We start from the raw sequence: 23,630 nt of genomic DNA on the forward strand, positions 1-23,630 counted from the left end.
CCTCCGCCACCCCTGCCCCTTGCCACCACTGGCCCATCCCCTCCCGGGCTCTCAGGGCTGCCTGTGCTGATCACCGCTGTTCAGACGTCTCGCTTGTCCATTTTCCCCACGAGCCCTTGGAGACGGAATTACATCCTGTTCATTGGTGTGTCCGTGGTGCGCCTGGAAGGTTTTCAAATACTTCTTAAAATAATGGCACACGCTACATCTAGAAGGAAAAAGTCAGAGGCGTTGGACAGGTTTATTGAAACTGAGCAGTTTTCCCACAATCCGAGTAAATGGCTTCGGGGACAGGTGGTGAGGCGTCTCCCTGACCACAAGTTCCCGTCGCCAAACCCGGACAGAGTAACATCTGTTCGTTTGGGAAGAGGAGTCACCATTAAGGCTGCTGTCACACGTGGGCTCTGGGGACGGAGACAGCTCAGGCTCTCTGGAAAGTCTGTTTGCACACTTGGCCTTCACAGAACATTTCCTAGGGAAAGGGGAAGGGGAGAAGAAAGATGAGTTGGCATGTGGGCTATTGATTATTATTACTCACAGCACTTCTGACAGCAGGGCTGGGGTGTCTCTTCTGACCCTGCTCCTCCAGCTCAGTGACACCAACTGGGTGTCCAACAATTCAACTCAATTCTGACACCGACGACCCAGAGCTAGTGCAGACCCCACAGGTTAAGGGCTCGGCCTCCCAAAACTGCCCCAACTTTAGACATCAAACACCCAGTCCCCGGCCACCCAAACCTCTGACTGAGCAGCTATTAAATGGGGATTCCCACGCCCCTTTCCTCAGGGTCAGGAATTTGCTAGAACGGCTCACAGAAATGGCTTGGGATTCTGTCTCCCTCTCTCTCTGCCCCTCTCCCGCTTGTTCTCTATCTCTCTCTATGGAGAGCTTTATTATAAAGGATACAACTCAAGAACAGCCAAGTAGAGAGGTGCATAGGACACAGGATGGGGGGTGTGTGTGCGGAACTTCCACGGGCCCTTCAGGGGGCCCACTCTCCCAGTGCGTCGATGTTTTCACCAACTAGGAAGCTCTCCAACCTTTCTCATTTAGGGGTGTTGGTGGGGGTTTCCTTATGTAGGCATGACTGATAAATCTTCGGCCATCTGGGAGACCCCGGCCCCCAGTCATCTCATTAGCCTACACAGGACACTCATTACTCTGGAGATCCCAAGGGTTTTAGGAACCAGACACCAAGACCAAATATTGATTCTGTGTTCTATCACAGCATGTAAGAATTGTCCTGTGAGTGTCCTTAGATCAAGGACCCTTCTCTCCTCTGCTTGGGCAGAGTTATGTCAAGGACGGATGCATGCATTTGCACATTACCTCTTACAGTCAACTAACCTATATCCTCAAACGTATTTGTCTTTCTTCGTAGTTCCATATTACATTTTTGTGATGGCAAGTGTCTTAATTTTGATTTTATCGTCAGAAGAATGTCAGATTTGTCAATCTAGAATCAAAATATCTTTTTTTTTTTTTTTAAGTAAGCTCTACACCCAATGTGGTGCATGAACTCACAACCCCGAGATCAAGAGTCACCTGCTCCTACCTACCTAGCCAGCCAGGTGCCCCAAGAATCAAAATATCTTCAGTGTCTGTGCGATCAAAGACTATCCAGACCTTCAAAGACACACCTGACTTTAACGTAAGTGCTCTAATTTAGTTTCCACGGTTCTGGCCAAGATCTCACATACATTAAGGCAAAAAGGCATAGAGTTGAAAGCATACATTTTTGTCAGCCCTGGATTTGACTCGCTACTCACCAGCCATGGAGAGTTTCTAAATCTGAATCTCTTCATTTGTAAAAGGGAAAAATAGAGTCCCTTTCACAGGACTGTCTTAAAGACCAAGTGAGATAAGACACGCAAGGATTTAGCACAGTAGTTGAGCACAAAGTCGACTCAAGAAATATCAGCGATTATAATATATATAGCAGGAAGCAATTCTCATTTACAAAGCCATGATCAATCCTTGATGTACAATTTTATGCCTTCTAAATTATATTTAGAAATTATTGAATAGCTTGAGCTAGAACTTGCCCGTTCATGGAGTGCTGGGGGCATTGGCGATTGACACACTCTTCTGGAAGTAAGGCAATGAGGTAGCAAGAGGCAACGATGTGTGTGCCTCTGACCAGGATCCTCTCTGTGAATTCTTCCGAAGGAAATAAACACATGGATGCAAAAAAGCTCTATTTACATGAACTTAAGCAATAGCAGGGGCGCCTGGGCGGCCCAGTCCATTAAGCATCCGACTCTTGACTTTGGCTCAGGTCGTGATCTCACAGTTTGTGAGTTTGAGCCTCGCATCAGGCTCTGAGCTGACGGCGGGGAACCTGCTTGGGATTCTGTCTCCCTCTCTCTCTCTGCCCCTCTCCCACTTGTTCTCTCTCTCTCTCTAAATAAAAATAAACTTAAAAAAAAAAAAAAGCAGTAGCAGAAAACATCCTGAAACAATACCCTGGACACTGAAATTAAGGAAATGTTTTTCAAAAATGATATTCACCGACCTGATGGAATATTAAGCAGCCTGTAGCTCCCTTATTGTATACGTATATATGTATATGTATGTATATATGCTCAGGTCATGATCCCAGGGTTGTGGGATCAAGCCCCGCATTGGGCTCTGCGATGAGCATAGAACTTGCTCGGGATTCTCTCCCTCTCCCTCTCTGTGCCCCTCCCCCACCAAAATAAACAAACATTCAAAAAAAAAAAAAACCCAAATGGTGGATTAGAATGGTGGGATTGCTGTCGTGTTTTAATATTGTATCATAAGAATGAAAGGTGGCAATCACCAGGTGGAGTTTGTCCCCTTCGATCCAATGGGTCCAGCCTCTGTTCTTCTTTTCCCCCTTCTGGACGCAGGTGAGTCTGTCACTGTCCCAGGTGACCAGGCTCTGCGTGAGAGAGGGGAGAAAATGCTGGCTTGTGCTGGCAGTGTCCTCAAAGTGGTCCCAAGCAGGACGCGGAGTTAATCTCGCCAAATCAAGGGCCTAGGTTATCACTTGAATTCTTTTACCTTGCATTTTCTGTTATCCAGGCCTTTATTCTCTTCCTCGAATTCTTCTCCAACTGTAAACGTAACAAGGTAGTTCCTCAGGCTGCTGTATGTGTGGATGGTGAAAGAATTCCCATTTTGCTCAATCACTTTCTGTGGCTTCAGCAACTTGGCTATCTTACGAGTGGCAAAGTCAATACCTTAAAAATAATTTTTAAAAAAGAAAAAAAAAATCTCAACATTCACTCGAGACGCAAAAGCGAAGGGTTTGGCAGCTGCCCTCCAAACCACTGTATTTCATAGCTAATGTTTCTTTTACGATTTCAATGCCGCTTGTTGTCAAAATTGGATCTGTAGGGAGTTATCCTGGCAAAGCTCCATCTAGAGGCTTGATTAAAAAGCTTGACCAAGGGGCACCTGGGTGGCTCCGTTGGTTGAGCGTGGGATTCTTGGTTCCGGCTCAGGTCATGATCTCCTGGTTCCTGGGTTAGAGCCCCGCATCGGGCTCTGTGCTGACAGTGTGGAGTCTGCTTGGGATTCTCTCTCCCTCTCTCTCTCTCTGCCTCTCCTCTGTTCGTGAGTTCAAGCCCCATGTCAGCCTCTGCACTGGCGGTGTGGGGCCTGCTTAGGATTCTCTGTCTCTCTGCCTCTCTCTCTCTCTCAAAAATACATTAAAAAAAAAAAAAAAAAGCTTGACCAGCCTTCAGGGAAGAGTCATTGGTGGGCTGTGCCTTGGGTTATGGATTTGCAGCTGGGCCCGGAAGAAGCCATTCCAGGAGCTCCCCCAGGGGCTGGCAAGAGGACACAGAAGCCAAGGGGACAGGGCTCAGGTCCCAGCCCAAACTCAAACACAGCAACTCTGCCTTTGTCTGCTTTATGTATTTACACTTTTTGAAATTGCAGTTTATTTATTTATTTTGAGAGCATGAGCAGGGGAGGGGCAGAGAGAGGGAGAGAGAGAATCCTAAGCAGGCTCTGTGCAGTCAGCACGGAGTCTGACACGGGGCTCGAACTCACAAACTCTGAGATTGTGATCTGAGCTGAAACCAAGAATCAGATGCTTAAGTGACTGGGCCACCCAGGCGCCCCTGTATTTACACTTTTTTTTTTAAGTTTATGTATTCATTTCTGAGAGAGAGAGAGAGAGAGAGAGAGAGAGAGAGAGAGAGAGAGAAAACACAAGTGGGGGAGGAGCAGAGAGAGAGAGAGAGAGAGAATCTGAAGCGGGCTCCAGGCTCTGAGCTGTCAGCACAAAGCCCGAGGTGGGGCTTGAACCCACAAACCATGAGATCATGACCTGACCCTAAGTGGGATGCTCAACTGAATGAGCCACCCAGGCGCCCCTGTATTTACACTTTAAGACAGCATTTGAACAGTGTCTGAATGACACACACAAAAGTCAAAAGCCATGCACTCATGCATACAGTATCGTACATTTGGGAATCTTTAATAAACCTTAAAACAGAGCCACACACAGAAACACGGAATGCTGAGGAGAGACAGGTTTTGATAGACGGTGGACTCGAACTCCGTTTTCCTGTTAGCAGCTTTGAGCACATTATGTAGCTAGAAGTAACTGTTTAAATTTGTAGCTAGAAGTAACTGTTTAAATTTAATAAATAAATAAATTTCATTTATTTATTTATTAAATAACCTGTGTCTGACACGGGGCTCGAATTCATGACCCTGTGACCAAGAGTCACAGGTTCTACTGACGGAGCCAGCCCGGCAACTGTTGCTATTTTAAGTAGAGTAGCCAGGGGGCGCCTGGGTGGCTCAGTTGGTTAAGCTTCTGACTTCAGCTCAGGTCAGGATCTCGTCAATGGTCCCGTGGCTTCCAGCCACGTGTCAGGCTCTGTGCTGACAGCTCGGAGCCCGGAGCCCGCTTCGGATTCTGTGTCTCCCTCTCTCTCTGCCTCTCCCCCACTCATGCTCTGTCTCTCAAAAGTGAATAAATGTTAAATTTTTTTTTTTTAAACTACGACAGCCAGGTGACACTTCAGCCAGGAGAGGTCCCAGGGAGCCCAGGGACACCCGCAAGGATGTGCAGATGGGTTCAGGAACCACCAGGAGCCTGGGGTGGCTGGAGCATAATGAGGGAGAATAAGGAGGGGGAGGAGCTTGAGACGAAATGTGGGGGTACCATAAGAACCACTGGGCTCTAACTCAGAGAAAACGAAGTCAGATGGGTGCCACTGGACTGTTAGGAGCAGGTGACATGGTCTCCCTGGCAGAGAGCCACCACTGGATGCCAGCTCATCACCTACCATTTCTATGAGACCTAGGACATGGTTCTCCCATGTCAGGATTGTCCTATTATGTAAAACAAATGTCCAGGAATCTTCATTTAAGAGAGTTACGTGCCTCATTGGAGGTAGTTTGGTTCTATCTTTTTTTTTTTTTAAGTTTTTTTTTTTTTAACGTTTATTTATTTTTGAGACAGAGAGAGACAGAGCATGAACGGGGGAGGGTCAGAGAGAGGGAGACACAGAATCTGAAACAGGCTCCAGGCTCTGAGCTGTCAGCACAGAGCCCGACGCGGGGCTCGAACTCACGGACTGTGAGATCATGACCTGAGCCGAAGTCGGCCGCTTAACCGACCGAGCCACCTAGGCGCCCCATTTGGTTCTATCTTTTAAAATTTTACAGTAACCTCTACATCCAACATGGGGCTCAAACTTAAAACCCAGAGATCAAGAGTTGCAGGCTCTATCGACCGCACCAGTCAGGTGCCCCCCGAGTTGACCCCTATTTGTTTTAAAGATTTTTTTAATGTTTACTTATTTTAAAGTTTATTTATTTCGAGAGCAGAGGGAGGAGAGAGAGAGAGAGAGAGAGAGAGAGAGAGAGAGAATATATCTCAAGCAGGCTCCATGCTGTCAGCACAGACCCTGATGCAGCACTTGAACCCATGAACCACGAGGCCATGACCTGAGCCAAAGTCGGACCCTTAACCACTGAGCCACCCAGGTACCCCAGAAACAGAGAGAGAGAGAGGGAGAGGCAGAGGGAGAAGGAGAAAGAGAATCTCAAGCAGGCTTCATGCCCAATGCAGAGCCCGACTTGGGGCTAGATGTCACGAGCGTGAGATGGTAACCTGAGCTGAAATCAAGAGTCGGACACCGAAGTGATGAGCCAAGCGCTCCATTAGGGATTTTAGGTTTTTTTGTTTTGTTTTGTTTTAATGTTCATTTATTTTTGACAGAGACAGAGATAGAATGCAAGTGGGTTGGGGCAGAGAGAGAGAGGGAGACACAGAATCCGAAGCAGGCTCCAGGCTGTCAGCACAGAGCCCGACGCGGGGCTCGAACTCCCAAGCCGTGAGATGATGACCTGAGCCGAAGTCGGATGCTCAACCGACTGAGCCACCCAGGCGCCCCTAAGGATTTTAGTTTTAAGTAATCCCTACACCCAACGTGGAGCTCGAACTCACCACTCCGAGATCAAGAGTCTCACGCTCCACTGACTAAGCCAGCAAGACACGAACCCCTGTTTTAATCTGTTTGCCTAACAGATTCATTTTTATCTGACATGAACTGCTACTGACATCATTTCCAGTCCAGGAAAATTGGCCAAGCAATGAGCAGGGCCCCTGCAGTATTTCTAAACTCCAAATATAAGATAAATGTCCTTATTTTGAGAAAACCTTTTTTTTTTTTGTTTTAATTTTTAAGTAATCTGTCCAATCAACATGGGGCTCGAACTCACAACCCTGAGATGAAGAGTTGTTTGTTCTACCAAGTGAGCCAGCCAGGTGCCCAAGAAACTTTTTTTTTCTTTTTTTTACATTTAAGTATTGAGGCTAAACCCTTAAATATTTATCCCATTATTAAAAAGACCAAGCCAAATTTAAAAGTTATTGCTGACTTTCCTTAAACACCACTGTGTAAGTCAAACAAAACCAACATAACCAACCAAATAAAAAACAAACTTTAGGTTATTACTTTAGATCAGTTATGGTTTTAAAACCTGTAAGCCCCAAGTTGGGTGTAGAGATTACTTAAAAATAAAATCTTTAGGGGCGCTTGGGTGGCTCAGTCAGTTAAGCGTCTGACTTCCGCTCAGGTCATGATCTTGCAGATCGAGAGTTCGAGCCCCACATCAGACTCACTGCTGTCAGCATGGACCTGCTTGGGATCCTCTGTCTCTCTCTCTGCCGCTCCACCTCTCACACACTCTCTGTCTCTCTCAAAAATAAGTAACCATTTTTCTGGGGCGCCTGGGTAGCTCAGTCGGTTGGGCGTCCGACTTCGGCTCAGGTCATGATCTCACAGTCTGTGAGTTCGAGCCCCGCGTCGGGCTCTGGGCTGACAGCTCAGAGCCTGGGGCCTGCTTCCGATTCTGTGTCTCCCTCTCTCTCTGCCCCTCCCCCGTTCATGCTCTGTCTCTCTCACTCTCAAAAATGAATAAATGTTAAAAAAAAAAAATAAGTAAACATTTTTAAAAAATTAAAAAATAGTAAGTTAAATAATATAAAATCTTTAATAGTAAGTTAAAATCTTCAAGGGATGCTTGGCTGGGTCAGTTGGTAGAGCATGTGTCTCTTGATCTCAGGATCATGAGTTCAAGCCCCTCGTCAGGCTCTGTGCTGACAGCTCAGAGCCTGGAACCTGCTTCGGATTCTGTGTCTCCCTCTCTCTCTACCCCACCCCTGCTTGCATTCTGTTTCTCTGTCTCTCAAAAATGAATGAATGTTAAAAAAAAATTTTTTTTTAAATACTGGAGAAGATTCCTGGAGCTTGTTGAACAGTAGCTTTAAGAAGAGACACACTTTTTTTTTTCTTTTTTTTTTTTAAGAGAGAGAGAAAGAGTTCAAGCCGGGGAGAGAGGCAGAGGGAGACAGAGAATCCCAACCAGGCTCCACACTCAGGAGGGAGCCTGACACAGGGCTAGATCCCATGACCCCAGGATTATGACCTGAACTGAAATCGAGTCAGACATGCAACTGACTGAGCCACCCAGGTGCCCTGAGGGACACACTTTCTTAAAGCTGTGGCACCACCCTGCCCTCTCTCTAGGCCAAAGACATACTTATTTTTATTAATTATTTTTTTAATGTTTATTGAGAGAGAGAGAGAGAGAGAGAGAGAGAGAGAGTGTGCGCACGCGAGGGGGAGGGGCAGAGAGAGAGAAAGAGAGAGAGAGGGGGAGAGAGAGAGAATCCCAAGCAGGCTCTGCCCTATCAGGGCAGGGACCTACGCAGAGCTCGATCCCACCAACCATGAGATCATGACCTGAGCTGAAATCAAGCGACGGATGCTCAACCGACTGAGCCACCCAGGCACCCAGGGAAATGACATATTTAAATACACTTTACTGGGGGTGGGAGTAGGGGTAGAGAGATCAAAGTTCTAAATGCGCAGTCGCTGTACTTAGGAATTTATAACAAGGAAGGTGAAAACAGAATAATCAAAGTTTCCCTTTAAGAAGAGAATCTGCTCCAATGAAAGGAAAATTAAAAACAATCTTCTCGAACCCAAAAACACCTTGATTATTCCAGTTCTGTGTCATAAATCCCTTCCGTGTGCTATGTGCTTATTTTTTAAAAGAATCTAAATGTTAAGACATTGTGTAGTTTACTAAGCACTTTGTTAAGTTCATTATTCAGCCAGGACAGAGATCTCAAGCTGTTTTTTGTCAAAAGGGACAGATTTCCTGGGTGGATATTTCTCCCATCAAAAAAAAAAAAAAAAGGTAATAAGGGTCCTCTGGTTTTTATTATGGGAGCTATCTTTAGTTGCCTGACTATAAACCTCTGTCTTTAACAAACATGTTTTAGTTCATTCTGTAAAGTCATAAGACATGGCTATGTTAGGAGAGAATGCTAATTCACAAAATGTACTTATTAATCAATTCAAACAACTGAATTTAAAATGAACCTTAGTTTTTAAAAATAATTTTTAATGTTTATTTCTTTTCGAGAGACAGAGAGAGACAGAGTGCAAGCTGGGGAGGGGCAGAGAGGGAGAGGGAGACACAGAATCTGAAGCAGGCTCCAGGCTCTAAGCTGTCAGCACAGAGCCTGATGCAGAGCTTGAACTCACGAACGGTGAGATCATGACCTGAGCTGAAGTTGGACGCTTAACCCACTAAGCCACTCAGGCACCCCTGTAATTTTTTTAAAATGTAATGTAGGACTTATTGTGAGTTTTCTACTGAAGTCTCCTTGCAGTACAGCTTTTCTGTTGTGATAAAATATACATAACATAAAATGTATCATTTTACCTATTTTTAGGCATACAATTTCATGGTGTTAAATATATTCATAATGTTTTACAACCACCACCATTATCCAATTCCAGAACTTTTTCATTATCCCGAGCAGAAACTCTGTTCTTGATGGGGTTCAGGTCACGTTACCCCAAAATATGGTAGCTTGGCATACTGAATAGTTCAAGTTGAACGAATTTGAGGAATGGTTTGTGCTAGAAGAACTTTCTGATTTTTCCCTGAGGCCGGTCCTAAGACCCTCACATGAGAGGTGCCCTCTCTATAATGGAGGATAGGAACATCCTGATCTCTGAAAACATGGGACATAGAAAGGAATTTGAAGAACAGGGTTTGCAAACCAAGTTTCTAAGTTCACTTGGTATTTTTCAACTCTAGAATTTCTATTTGTTTCTTTTTTCAACTCTGTTCTGTTACCTTCATATGGATTCTGGGTCCTTGCCAAAATTAAGCTCAGCGTAACTGCTTCATAGTCTATTTCTGATAATCCTGGCATCTGGAGACACCATTTCTATTGTTTGTTGTTTCTATTGATCCTTGCTATTGGGGTCTTTTTATCTCTTGGCAGCTTTGTTGAGGTATAAAGAACACATACATATGTTCTTTACATACATATAAAGATATGTACAAAGAACAGTACATATCTAATATGTGCAATTTAACATGTTTGGACTCAAGCAAACATTCATGGTCCCATCACCTCGATCACCGCACACAGACATTATCCAACACCTCCCAGAGTTTTCCTGTCATGGGTTTTTATCTCCTTAGGTAGTTGTCTAACTGTGATTATTTACTGGGCATTGTTTCTGTACAAACAATTCAAGAACTTGCATGATGTTCTCTTCCTCCAAAAAGGGTTTTTTGTTTTTAAATTGCTTTTAAGGCCACTAGCTACCTGGAAGTACTTTTTTTCTAAGAGAGAGAGCACAAGTGGGGGAGGGGTGGAGGAGGGAGGGAGAGAGAGAGAGAGAGAGAGATTGAGAATCTTAAGCAGGCTCCACGCTCAGCATGGAGCCCAACGTGGGGCTCGATCCCCTGACCCTGGGATCCTGACCTGAGCCAAAATCAAGGGTTGGACTCCCAACCAACTGAGCCACCCAGGTCCCCCTATCTGAAAGCACTTTAATTCAAGTTCAGGTCTTGAGATTTTTCTGGACCACCAAGACGATTGAAAGTGAAACAACAGTCTATTCAAAAGCTATTTACCTCCAGGTCTCCCTTACTCCTCAGGTACGGAATCCTACCCAGAGGAGGGTGTTTACAGAGTGTCCACCCTTGACCAACTCAGGACTCCCACTCTTGCCCCCTCCACCGATCCCATGAAGCTCCCCAAACTGCAGCTGAATCTCCCAAACAGCATGAGGTAGGAACCGTCCTAAGTGCTGGGCTCGCCTCTCCGGATTCTTCTTCTCGCCTCTCCGGATTCTAGACCTCAGCATGATAATTCGTCATTATTCTGGTAGCTCTCTGATGTTCCCTAAGAAGTTTTAAAATATACATATACATTTGGTCTAGCTTAATTTAGCTGTCTTCTTTGAGAGAGTTAGTATAAGTAAATTAGCTTGCCATTAGCAGAGGCAAAAGTCCTCAGGGAAGGTCTGAACACTTCCGCATAGGTTGGCATTAGAATATACATAAATAGGGACAATCGGTTTTACGGCACAGTTGAACAGCCCAGGGGCTGGGGTGTTCCTATCCCGGGACCTGAGCACTCAGTTGAAAAAGCCTCATCTAACTTTTGACTCCCCCAAGCCTTCACTACCAATAGTCTCCTGTTGACCGGAAGCCTTCCCAATAACATAAACAATTAATACACATTTTGTATGTTATATGTATTATATGCTGTATTCCTACAATAAAGTAAGCTAGAGAAAAGATGATGTTAGCAAGAAAATCATAAGGAAAAGAAAACAGATGAACAATTCTGTACTGTATTTATATATATATATATAAAAAATCCTCATATAAGGGGACCTGCACAGTTGTCCTACCCACCTACCTACCTTCTGCAGTTGTCCTAATGATGACTTGATGCATCAAAGAGCCCTACTTCTTAAATTTTAATTTGCATCTGAATCACCTGAGAATCCGGTTAAATGCAGATTCTGATTCCGTAGGTCTGGGATCCAGGGTGAGACACAGAATCTGCGGGCTAAGAAAATCCTGCTAGTTCTAGAGAAACAAAACCTACACCCATCTGGTCCTGAGCCCCTAATCTGCCCAGGGGGAAACGGGTTGACCCTGGCTGGAGTCCATGTTCTTTACACACAGAAGGCAGAAGAGAGTGTTGACATACGAGTAGCAATGTGGCCAAATCATTTTCTTCTCAGCTCGTTAGGAACTGGCAATAAGTTTTAAGTCTGATTTCAGCTACTGTATAAAATGCTAAGAGGTATCTCGGTTTGTAATTTAGATACCTAGAATATCAGATCTGGTCCAGCTACCTCGCTTAACAAATGAAGAAAGTAAAGGAACTCAGGGGTTATGTAACTTTTTTTTTTTTTTCCAACGTTTATTTATTTTTGGGACAGAGAGAGACAGAGCATGAACGGGGGAGGGGCAGAGAGAGAGGGAGACACAGAATCGGAAACAGGCTCCAGGCTCTGAGCCATCAGCCCAGAGCCCGACGCGGGGCTCGAACTCACGGACCGCGAGATCGTGACCTGGCTGAAGTCGGACGCTTAACCGACTGCGCCACCCAGGCGCCCCGGGTTATGTAACTTTTTAAAAAATGTTTATTTATTTTTGAGAGAGAGAGAGAGCATGAGCAGGGGAGGGGCAGAGAGAGAGGGAGACACGGAATCCGAAGCAGGCTCCAGCCTCCGAGCTGTCAGCACAGAGCCTGACTCGAGGCTGGAACTCACAGCCGGGCTGTGAGATCAGGACCTGAGCTGAAGTCAGATGCTTAATGCTTAACCGACTGAGCCACCCAGGCGCCCCAGGGGTTATGTAACTGTGATTCTATTACCAACTATCAACGGCAAGGTTATCTGGGTTTCCGCTTAGCTGCTCTGTTACATCGAGTAGCCTCTCAATTCCAGAAATCCCTAGCACACTCACATTTCTGGTGGAAAAGAGGTTGCAAGCAAGAGTTAAGTGTGCTGTCTGGATCCAGCATCTTTCCGGAACCTGAACCCAAAGGAAGAAAAGGGGTTGTGAGGCAGGATGCTGACTCAATCTCCATGGCTTGTGAGTTGGATGATAAATAAATGTAAGTCACGGAAATAAATAAACAGCCTCTGTTAGCCCCTAGGATCTAATACAGTGGCAGATAATTGTGAAGCCTGTATTGACCTCATGGGAAAAACAAGTTAGACAAGCAAGACAGTGTGGGGACAGGTGAACGATGGACTAACACACATTTGAAAAACACTAATTGCAACACTGAAAAGGCTGCTTTGTGGGGCGCCTGGCTCAGTCAGTTAAGCGTCTGACTTCAGCCCAGGGCATGATCTCACGGTTCGTGGGTCTGAGCTCCACATCAGGCTCTGTCCTGGTGGTGTGGAGTCTGCTTGGGATTCTCTCTCTCTCCTTCTCTCTCACTCTCCTCTTGCTCTCTGCCCCTTCCCCACTTGGTCTCTCTCTCAAAATAAATAAATAAACTTTAAAAAAGAAAAAAAAGGGGCGCCTGGGTGGCTCAGTCGGTTAAGCGTCCGACTTCAGCTCAGGTCATGATCTCACGGTCCGTGAGTTCGAGCCCCGCGTCGGGCTCCGTGCTGCCAGCTCAGAGCCTGGAGCCTGCTTCGGATTCTGTGTCTCCCTCTCTCTCTGCCCCTCCCCTGCTCATGCTCTGTCTCTCTCTGTCTCAAAGATAAATAAAAACATTAAAAAAAAGGAACCTGCTTTGTGATACCAGATGGATTAGCTCAAGATGTCTTCCCACGCTTGCATGGATGGCCGACTCCGTTCCGTTTGGCCTCAGAGGTTTGCTCCAAAAGCCATGGAAATTGCCAGAAACAAAGTATACAGCAAGGCAAAGTTCAAAGCCATCACCTGATATTTAACACTTTATCCTCCACACGAGTAAACCAGATACCAGCCAGATAGATCAGGGAAGAAAGCGCTTATGGTCACATGCCTCCCCTAGTTTGGCAGGTGGAGAGACAAGGAAACCATCAGGACCTACCGCCTTTGGGAAGAATAAGCATTAATTCCTTCTTGGAAGTTGGAAACAGAAAGGCAATGAGATTCAGGTTGAAGTAAGCAGAACGTACCACCCCCAAATACACCACTTCGGCACATTGATTATTATATTGAACTGCAGACGGCTGGGAAGAAGCTGACGGAAGAAAAGCTCTCTGCCCTCCCCCGCCCCCACTGGCCCCAAAGCAGGACCTACTTTCGTAAAGTTGTCCCCCGTCCCTCACCGTTCCCGACAGACGCAAGTCAGGGAGGCGACTCTAGACTCTAGCCAACCTGGAGAGGGCACCAGAAGAATCATAATAAAAAACCTTCCCAACCAGCCCTTATTTTGTTAGTTCTCGCCCGGCTAAGATGCTCTATAGATGGGCTCAAGTTCCAGCCACTCCGCACTGAGTGCCCGTGCCTTCACCAGGCAGGTGTTAACTAACTTCTGCTTGTTAATCTGTCTTCTGTTAGCCTAATTCAGGGGCCCCAGGCAATGGACCTAAAATGGGATGAGGACAAAAGACTTCTTCCCTTCAGGACAGCATTTTGTGTCCTTCTGAATCAGACTTAGCTTGAGAAGCTCCAGACGTCCCTACTCAAGGTGGGAAGGGAGGAGAGAAACCCACCGAAGGCGCAGAAATCTTAAAAACACACTGGAGCCACAGAACCGTACATTTCTAAATGGTTAAAATGCCCAATTTTATGTTTTGTATATTTTACCACCATTTTTTAAAGGAAAAAAACCAAAACTGGACTCCTCTCTTTCAATTTACAGATGGAAAAAACGAAGACCCAGTGTCAAATAATGAGAAGAAGCCAGAGGAAACACCAGGTCCCCATACTTCCAGCAGCTGGAGACCGTCTGTCAAAAGTGCCACTGATTGGTGTCATTCAGGAGAAAGCGCTGGGCACGCGGGGCTCCACCCACCAAATCTGAAGAATGAGACTCAGGGCAGGACAAACTGGGACTGGGTAAGGAAGGGAGGCCTTCTAACCACCAAGGGTGGGGAACATTCTTCAAACGCTCTGGGAAGCAAGGACATGGGTCAGACCCCCGCCACCCCCCTGGTGGCCACAGAGTCCCCCTTCCTCCGTGCAGACCAGGCTGTCCTTTAAGCGCTGGGAAGCCGGGCAGGGGGCAAAGAAGCGACCCCTCCGGGCACCCACGATAGTCCTCGGGGCTGGCACTGTGTCCTAGGGGCCGAGAGGAGTGGCTTCTAAGGGGTGTGGGTTTCTGGTCCTCACTCAAGCCCTGGCGGGGAGAAGGGAGTCAGGAAACTAAAGATTCCCAAGGCGATTCCCCAACTCGAGAGGGCGCCAGAGTCACCGGGCGGGGGCACCTCCTGCACCTGAGCGCGCCCGGAGCTGCCCCCACCCGGAGGGTGGCGACCTCCCTGGCAGAGCCACCGGGCTCCAGGAAGCGCAGAGACGGCTGCCCAGAGCCCCGCGGCAGAGGGGTCGGGGCGCCCCCTCACCGGCAGGATCCCATCGTGCCCCAAGTCCCCTTGCGAGGTGCCCGGCGACCCAGGTGTCCCCCGGTGGGGCAGGAGCCTTGACCACAGGGCCGGTAGCGACTGACGGATGCATAGGGGGGAGGGACGGGCGACGGGGAGAAGGAAGGACCAGGGGACGAGGGGGGACAGAAGTGGGACGTGGGGACCGATGATGGAAAGGGCGGTGGGGGGGGGGACGGGGTGGGGAGACGGGGAGATGTCAGGACCAGGGGATGGGGGTGGGGACAAAGGATGGTCCGAGGTAGTGACACGGGATGGGGAGACGCGAATACAAGGGGGGCGGCGGGAGAGGGGGTGGGGGGCGTGGTACCAGGGGACAGAGGACGAAAAGATGGGGGACAGGGGGACGGGGGATGGAGGACGGGGGCTACGGGGACCAGAGGACCCAGAGACGGAGAGACGGGGGCGGAGCGGGGGTACGGAGGCCCGAGGACGGGGTGGGGGCGGCAGGGCGGGGGTCAGGGGGACGGGGGACGGCGAGGCCAGGAGGGGCCGCCTCAGCCTCAAGCCGGGACGGCCGCCCCTCCCGTCCTACCTAAGGCCAGCATGTAGCCGTCGAAGTTGTCGCTGCTGAGCAGGTTCCAGGTGCCGCTGAGGTCGGCAGGCATGGCGGGGCAGGGCGACAGTGGCCGGCGGGCGGCGGGGCCTCGGCCTATCTGCGGGGCCGGGGGGGGGGGGGTGGGGGGGGGGTGGGGGGGGCGTGCCCGGGCGGGACCTCGGTGGGGACAGCAGCGCGGGGAGGCGGAGCCCTGCGGAGCGGAGCGGGGGACGCACCTCTTGGTCCCCAGCCCGTTCCGCCGCGCTTTTCTGTGCTCGCGGACACTCCTGCATCCCCGGGCCTCCCCGCTCCTGCTCCTCTTCCTCTTGAACCCTAAACCCAGGCGCGCCCCAGACAGTGTTCCCAACCACACTTCTTTCTCTGCTACGTGGTCATGACCAAGGGCATCTCCTTCAAACTCATGGCATTAATTAGTGTTTGGGCTGCAAATGGCAGGTCAATAAACCCAGCTCCAGCGGTCTCCGTAAACAGAGAGGCTTATCTTCTTTACCTTATCAAGCCGACCTGGGGTGACAAGTTGCTGGTGATGACCTGGCAACTCCAGGCCAGGGAAGTGGCACCTGGCCTCTTAAGCCTACCATCAAGAGTTGGCTGCTGGGTTTCCAGCCAGGACGTCCACATGCAAGCTGACAAAGAAAGTGCACCTGCCATTATCCCTTCATCAGATTTGTTTACACTCATTGGCCAAATCTGTGTCACATTCCACTTCTTTTCCTTTTCTTTTTTTAATGTTTATTTATTTTGAGGTGGGGGGTGGGGAGAGAGAGAGAGAGACAGAATGAGTGGGAGAGGGGCAGAGAAAGAGGGAGAGAGAAAATTCCAAGCAAGTTCTGAGCTATCAGCACAGAGGCCCATGTGGGGCTCGAACCCACAAACCATGAAATCTTGACCTGAGCCAAAATCAAGAGTCGGAGATGGGCTGAGCCACCCAGGCGCCCCATGTCACATGCCACTTCTAATTGCAAGGGAGTCTAAGGAATCTCACATCTCTTCAGTCTTGACAGTAGAGAAAGGCAAAAGAGAAGGGGGGTGGGAATGTAGGCTAACCTACAATATTAGCCACAAACACCATCTATATAGACTGGCTCGAAGATTTAGAAATCCATTTATGACCTCACCCATGTATTTTTTTTTCTAAGATTTTATTTTTAAGTAATCTCCCTACCCAATGTAGGGCTCAAACTTATAACCCCAGGATCAAGAGTCGCCATGTTCTACTGACCGAGCCACCCAGGTGTCCTGCACTCAAATATATCAATAGTTAATATTTATTGAGTGCTTACTATGTATATTACCATTTGTCACAAAATCCTACTTCTCCAGTAGTTACTTTATTATGTCCATTTGACGGAGACAAAAACTGAGACAAAGAGAAATTGCCCGAGGTCATTCAATTAGCACAACAGTCCTTTCTAACCTTGCTCTCCACTAAGAGGAATTTCTCCTAAACACCTGGCCTCTTTCCAAACCTACTTCATTCTCATGGAAGTGGAACAGTTCTCTGCTTGGGGGCAACTAGGGTGACCACCCATCCCGGCTTCCCCAGGACTGAAGGAATGCCCAACACCTGGGATTTTCACTGCTAGAAGTGGAAAAATTTCTGGAAAACGAGAATGTGTGGCTTGCCTTAGGAACAACAGTCACTGAACCATTCTTTCTCTACTAAGGTAGAGTTCATCTATCAAACACTTTAAACACAGGGTATCTCAATTTTTTTTCTTCTCCCTGGTAGACCGGTCCAAAGTCTAGACTGGGGGAGTTAGTGTATAGGTTATTTTTGCCCCCACCCAAACTTAATGGCTTAAAAAATAACAAAAAATAATTAATTTCCTCATCAATCTGCAATTTGGGTATAGCTCACAGAGGATGGCTGATCCGGGCTCCACGAAGCATCAGCTGGGGTAACGACTCCGGTTGGCAGAGTGGGAGAGGACACTTCCAAAACGGCTCACTCTCACGGCTGGCAAATGAGTGCTGGCTATCTGTGTGGCTGGGAGCCAGGTTCCTTTCCGTGGGGGTCTGTCCATGGGCTGCTTTGGCTCCCCCACAGCATGGGTGGGTGGGCTCTAAGAGAGAGCATCCCAAGAGAACCGGTAAGATGCTGTCCTGTCTTATGACCTAGTCTCAAAAGTTATATAACATCATTTCCACCAGGGTCACAGGCTTACCCAAATCCAAAGGGAACAAACGTGGACCTCATTTCTCACAGTCACATTTTAAGAGGAGCAGGTGGGATGGGAGATCTTGTAACACGCATCTTGGACAACACATAATTCGTCACGGTTACCTATTCTGCTCTGACCTTCACACCAAGCTTCAACTCCGAACCTTTTTTAAAAATTTTTTAAAATGCTTATTTCTTTTTGAGACAGAGAGACAGAACACGAGCAGAGGAGGGGCAGACACAGAATCCGAAGGGAGACACAGATTCCGAAGCAGGCTCCAGTCTCTGAGCTGTCAGCACAGAGTCTAACGCAGGGCTTAACCCATGAACCGTGAGATCATGACCTGAGCCGAAAGTCGGATGCTTAACCAACCAAGCCACCCAGAAGCCCCCAACCCCGAACTTTTACCAGACTTTCTCAGTCATTAAGATGCTATTTTCAGGGTGCCCACTCGGCTCAGTTGGTGGAGGATGTGGCTCTTGATGTTGGGGTGATGAGTTCAAGCCCATGTTGGGCACACAGGGTACTTAACAACAACAAACAAAAATTTTTTTTTAAAGAGAGGCACCTGGGTGGCTCTGTTGGTTGAGTGTCTGACTCTTGAGATCAAGTCCTACTTCAGGCTCTCCACTGCTAGCTTGGGATTCTCTCTCTCCCTCTCTCTCTCTCAAAATAAATAAAGTAAAAAAAAATTTTTTTTTTGAATTTTTAAAAAGATGCTATTTTCATTCATCTGTTGCTTTTTTCATCTTATTTTTCAGTTGGTTTAGAACTTGGACAAAAAAATACTTGACTCTCTTCAAAAATTCCTAAGAGTTGGGGGCACCTGGGTGGTTCAGTCAGCCAAGCATCTGACTTTGGCTCACGTCATGATCTCACAGTTCGTGGGTTTGAGCTCCACATCCGGCTCTGTGCTGACAGCTCAGAGCCTGGAGCCTGCTTCAGATTCTGTGACTCCCCCTCTCTCTGCCCCACTCGCGCTCTGTCTCCCTTTCAAAAATAAATAAGCATTAAAAAAAATTTTTTTTTTAATCTCTAAGAGTCATCTTTCCAGAACAGCCTTCTGATATACTTCTGCTATCATTTACTCTGCATCACATCTCTTCTACTTCCTTCACAATTATCATAACCCACAGTTATCTTTTCTTGGTTTGTTAATTGACTTTTTCATTCAAATGCCAAGGGCAGAGACCATGTTCATCTCATTTGCCTCTACAGCATCCATAGGGCGAGTGCTCCATAAATGTTGGCTGAATGACTACGACCTTTTCCGAAAGAGAAACGTCATTTTTACTGAGAAGCCAGAGTGGCACTGCCTTGCCCAGAAGAAGACTGTTGATTCTCCTACTGTAAGACATTGATTCCCTCGGTGGAATGTGGCAGGCTGATTCCAAAGCCTGGGATTAGCTATATCTTGCCATTTAAAGGGCACAGCACTATGAACTCTGACCAGATTTCTGGAGCATGAAGCCTGTTTAAATTCCAGAAAACTAAGGGCACAGGACACGAAGAAGTCATAACTTACTTCCTACCCTAAACATTTTATTGTTCTAAATGTTGGCCTGAAAATGAAAGTCACAGAAATAACTACTAATAATTTTAGCATTTGTGCTGGTTGGTATGGCTTTTGGCCAACTTGAGCAAGGGCCATCTAGCATGGATAGAGTTGAACTTCAGTTGAAGTGGACATAGGCTTGGCCATGGGATAGAGAGTAATTTTCTCCTCCACAATCCTTTTTTTTTTTTTTTTTAAGTTTATTTACTTTTGAGAGAGAGAGCGAGCATCGGAGAGACAGGGGGACAGAGGAGCCAAAGCAGGCTCTGTGCAGACAGCAGAGAGCCCGATGTGGGGCTCAAACTCATGAACTGTGAGATCATGACCTAAGCCGATGTCAATGCTTAACCACCCAGGCACCCCACTCCTCCATAATTCTAAGATCTTTCTTCTGGATGAGGACCAAAAGTTATCTCTGGAAAGAGAGGTGGAATTTATTTAGCCAATTTGAGCCCTTTCTTTCCTCCAGTTGATATTGTCAAAGTAAATCATAAAATTATAGCCAAGACGGGGTCCTCAACCTGTGTACCAACACTGCTCCTCCTTGACAGAAACAGATGGTGGGGGGGCGGGGGTGCTTGGGTGGCTCAGTCGGCTAAGAGTCCTACTGTTTTGGGTCAGGATATGATCTCTCGGCTTCATGGGTTCCAGCCCCGCATCGGGCTCTGAGCTGGCAGCACAGAGGCTACTTGAGACACTCTCTCTCTCTCTCTCTCTCTCTCTCTCTCTCTCTCTCTCTGCTCCTCCCCCACTTATGCTGTGTCTGTCTCTCTCAAAATAAATAAATAAACTTAAAAAAAACCCAAATGGATGGGAATCAATGATGGGCACCTGCAGTGTATCTACTCACGTCCCCTGATGGAGTCTGGTACTGGTTCAACAAAGAGTGGCGTGGACACTGTGGACACTTCATGCCATCCGTATTTCCACTCCCTAGGGCAGGGAAGCACTGCCATCAGGGAGCGTGGCCCGGGCCCAGCATAAGATCTGGCTGAGTTTAAGGTTAAGGCAATCACAGAAACCCTAGCTGCTTTGACAGTGATTGGTTTTAAGGACAAGCAGGTTTCAATGAATTTGATTCAGCCAAGGATATATACTGATAAGTTTGATAGGCCTGTTGGGAAAGCTGTTTCTTTGGTTTTACAAAGCCCTGGGGAGCCCGCCTTTCTCCAGTTTTGAACGTGGACAAGGAAGTCTTGTTCTACAACTCGAGGAACACCAGACTTAGGACACTGTGCCCTACAGAGTAGAGGAATGGAAAGACCCTGGGTCCCTGATGACACCACTGGGTCACTGCATCCGTGCACCCCGGATCCTGCCCTCTCTGTCTGTACTTCTGGGTGTAAGTATCCTTATTGTTCAGACTACCTGGAGCTGAGCTTCAGTGGAAAATACCCTGACATAGAAAATAAATAAAATTAAGTTACTCTTATCTCCCTAAGTAACTTCTTTGCCTTTTTAAACCTGTTTGAGGACAGAAGAGCTAATGATAGTTCAGTTCTGAGTGTGTTTAACTTGCTGAGGCTACTTAGCAAACGTTAAATAAAATACTACTTCAGGAGTGCTTTTTTTTTTTTTTTCCTTGAAGGAGAGAGAAACAGAGCGTGAGCAGGGGAGGGGCAGAGAGAGAGAGACACACACAGAATCTGGAGCAGGCTCCAGGCTCTGAGCTGTCGGCACAGAGCCCAACTCGGGGCTCGGACTCACAAACTGCAAGATCATGACCTGAGCCAAAGTCGGACGCTTAATGGACTGAGCCACCCAGGTGCCCCAGGAGTGCTCCTCTTTCAATAAGAACTGTGTGGCCAGAATCTCAGGTCTTCAGCTTTGGTGACACTGATGCTTTTAGCTGCCCTATTTTAAAGCCTATTAATCAAGAGAAACTTTGGATGCCAAGAATCTACCTTGAAGAAGGTACCTGGGGCTTTGCCTCCACGAGCTGAGACAAACAAATCCCAGTGGGCCCCCCTCTTCTGTGCTGTGCTGCAGAGTGAATGATGCCGGCGAGGCCATCAAAATCTGGGGCTCTCACTCATTCTCACTGATTTTCCATTCAGCCGTTGTTCCCGAGACCCTGGGGAAGACTGAACAGAACAAATGATATTTTATTTTTTATTCTTAGAAAATTTTAATTATTTTTTTAATGTTTATTTATTTGGAGAGAGACAGAGTGGGTGCCAGTGGGGGAAAAGCAGAGAGAGAACCCCAAGCAGGCTCCCCGCTGTGAGCATGAAAGCCCCACGTGGGGCTCGATCTAACAAACCACGTGATCACGACCTGAGCCAAGATCAAGAGTCAGACGCTTAACAGACTGAGCCACTCATGCAACCCTGACTTATTTATTAAAAACATTTTGTTTAATGTTTATTTAGTTTTGAAAGAGAGAGACAGAGTGTAAGTGGGGAGGAGCAGAGAGAGAGAGGGAGACACAAAATCCGAAGCAGGCTCCAAGCTCTGAACTGTCAGCACAGAGCCCGACGTGGGGCTCAAACTCACAGACCGTGAGATCATGACCTGAGCTGAAGTCAGACGCTTAACAGACTGAACCACCCAGGTGTCCCTATTTATTTTTTAAAGTTTTATTTAAGTAATCTCTATACGCAGAGGGGGCGCAAACTCATGACTCCAGGGTCAAGAGTCACATGCTCCTCCAACTGAGCCAGCCTAGTGCCCTGGGCAAATGATTTTTTTAAAAAATCCCTCCTTTCTTCCTTGACCTTCCTCTGCTTCTCTGGTCCTCCCGCAAGCCCTTAATATAATTGTTATACCAATGTCATGCCTATTCTCTGTACCTCCTCATAGGTTGTTCCTCCCAAGGTTGGAAAAACAAAAGCCCAAAAAGCAGAACAGAAATAGGACTCCTTGGACTTCAGATAAATAACAAATAATTTATAGTATAAGGAGCTCCCTCGGGAACGTCTTCCATCCTGGTTTCCTGTCCTGCAGGGCCCTAGTGTGCTCGTTTTGAGGAAACCATCAGGAGGGATTCTGGATGCTTGCTGATGCTCAAAACGTAGTCTTGTGTTTCTCACCTCCCAACTGTAGGCAACCTGGTGGCAGAGATGGTCCTGAACTTGTGTGCTCCCCTTGGCACTTCACGTCTTAACAGTGTTCCCAGAAATGCTTCCTGCTCACGCACAAGAGAAGGGACAGGTGGCAGCTCTCCACTGGGTCAATCGCATTTCAGAGCTGGAAGGTCCCCAGCGATCACTGCATTATTTTACAGAAAGAGATTCTGAGAGTCAACGGCCCCACCCTGCCCCAGTCAACTGACTGGTGCGAAACCCGCTTCTGAAACAGAAGCTTCTGCTCTGCTCTGTCTTGCAATAGTGCTACAGGGTGGCACTATGGTGCTGGAATGGGCATCTGGGCGGTTTCTTTCTTTCTTTTTCTTTTGCTGATTAAAAGCAAACTACACTAAAATGAACAACTCTGAAACAACAGATGTTGCCGAGGATATGGAGAAAGGGGAACACTTTTGCACTGCTGGTGGGAATGCAAACTGGTGCAGCCACTCTGGAAAACAGTATGGAGGCTCTTCAGAAAATTAAAAATAGAGCTACCCTACGACCCAACAATTGCACTACTAGGAATTTATCCAAAGGATACAAAGACGCTGATTCAAAGGGGCACATGCACCCCAATATTTATAGCAGCACTATCAACAATAGCCAAAGTATGGAAAGAGCCCAAATGTCCATCAACTGAGAAGTTGTGGCATATATACACAATGGAATATGACTCGGCGATAAAGAAGAATGAAATCTTGCCATTTGCAACAACATGGATGGAACTGGAGGGTAGTATGCTAAGTGAAATAAGTCAGTCAGAGAAAGACAAATATCGTATGATTTCACTCCTATGTGGAATTTAAGAAACACAACAGATGAATACGAGAAGGGAAGAAAAATAGGATAAAAACAGAGAGGGAGGCAAACCATGAAACTCTTAAACACAGAGAACAATCTGAGGGCTGCTGGAGGGGAGGTGGGTAGGGCGATGGGCATTAAGGAGGGCACTTGGTGGGATGAGCATTGGGTGTCGTATGCAAGTGATGAATCACTAAATTCTACTCCTGAAACCATTATTACACTATATGTTAATCAACTTGGATTTAAAAACAATTCTGAAAAGAAAGTGAACTGTGACTATCACCTCCTCCCTCTGGGTATTCACTGCCCCTATTCCAAGCACTTGGCTAACATTGGGCGGGTTCCACTTAGGCCTTCCGTGTAGACAGAACACAGCACACATCACCATCAGATTATCCTATGGTTAAAGTTTTATTTATTTGTACTCCTCCACTTAGGATGGGTGAAAATGTCAAGATCTGGCTAAAAGGGGTGTCTGGGAGGCTCAGGTGGTTAAGTGTCCAACTTCAGCTCATGATGTCACGGTTCAGAGCCCACATCGGGCTCTGTGCTGACACTTGGAGCCTAAAGCCTGCTTCAGATTCTGTGTCTCCCTCTCT

General features: G+C 47.2%; 1 protein-coding gene across 1 annotated transcript; it reads right to left on the reverse strand.

The window, feature by feature from the left end:
* Nucleotides 1-206: 206 nt before the first annotated feature.
* On the reverse strand, nt 207-15,711 carry RBP7 (retinol binding protein 7). The gene is made up of 5 exons (XM_047082401.1): nt 15,655-15,711; nt 15,416-15,536; nt 3,029-3,207; nt 2,805-2,906; nt 207-472 (listed from the first exon to the last, which is right to left on the reverse strand). Exons 1-5 carry the CDS (start codon nt 15,709-15,711, stop codon nt 422-424), a joined length of 510 nt encoding a protein of 169 aa, XP_046938357.1. The 3' UTR covers nt 207-421.
* Between the last annotated feature and the right edge of the window lie 7,919 nt (nt 15,712-23,630).

The sequence above is a fragment of the Lynx rufus genome, unplaced genomic scaffold (assembly GCF_022079265.1).
Source record: "Lynx rufus isolate CCGP_SWC_20201006 ecotype Redwood Valley unplaced genomic scaffold, mLynRuf1.p SCAF_2, whole genome shotgun sequence".
Classification (NCBI taxonomy): domain Eukaryota; kingdom Metazoa; phylum Chordata; class Mammalia; order Carnivora; family Felidae; genus Lynx; species Lynx rufus.

Coding starts and splice junctions, on each gene's coding strand:
- RBP7 (XM_047082401.1), bottom strand. CDS start 15,711: ATGCAGGAGTGTCCGCGAGCACAGAAAAGCGCGGCGGAACGGGCTGGG. Junction 15,537..15,654: donor AACGGGCTGGGGACCAAGAG/GTGCGTCCCCCG, acceptor CCGGCCCCGCAG/ATAGGCCGAGGCCCCGCCGC. Junction 473..2,804: donor AAGGGGACAAACTCCACCTG/GTGATTGCCACC, acceptor CCCTTTCCCTAG/GAAATGTTCTGTGAAGGCCA.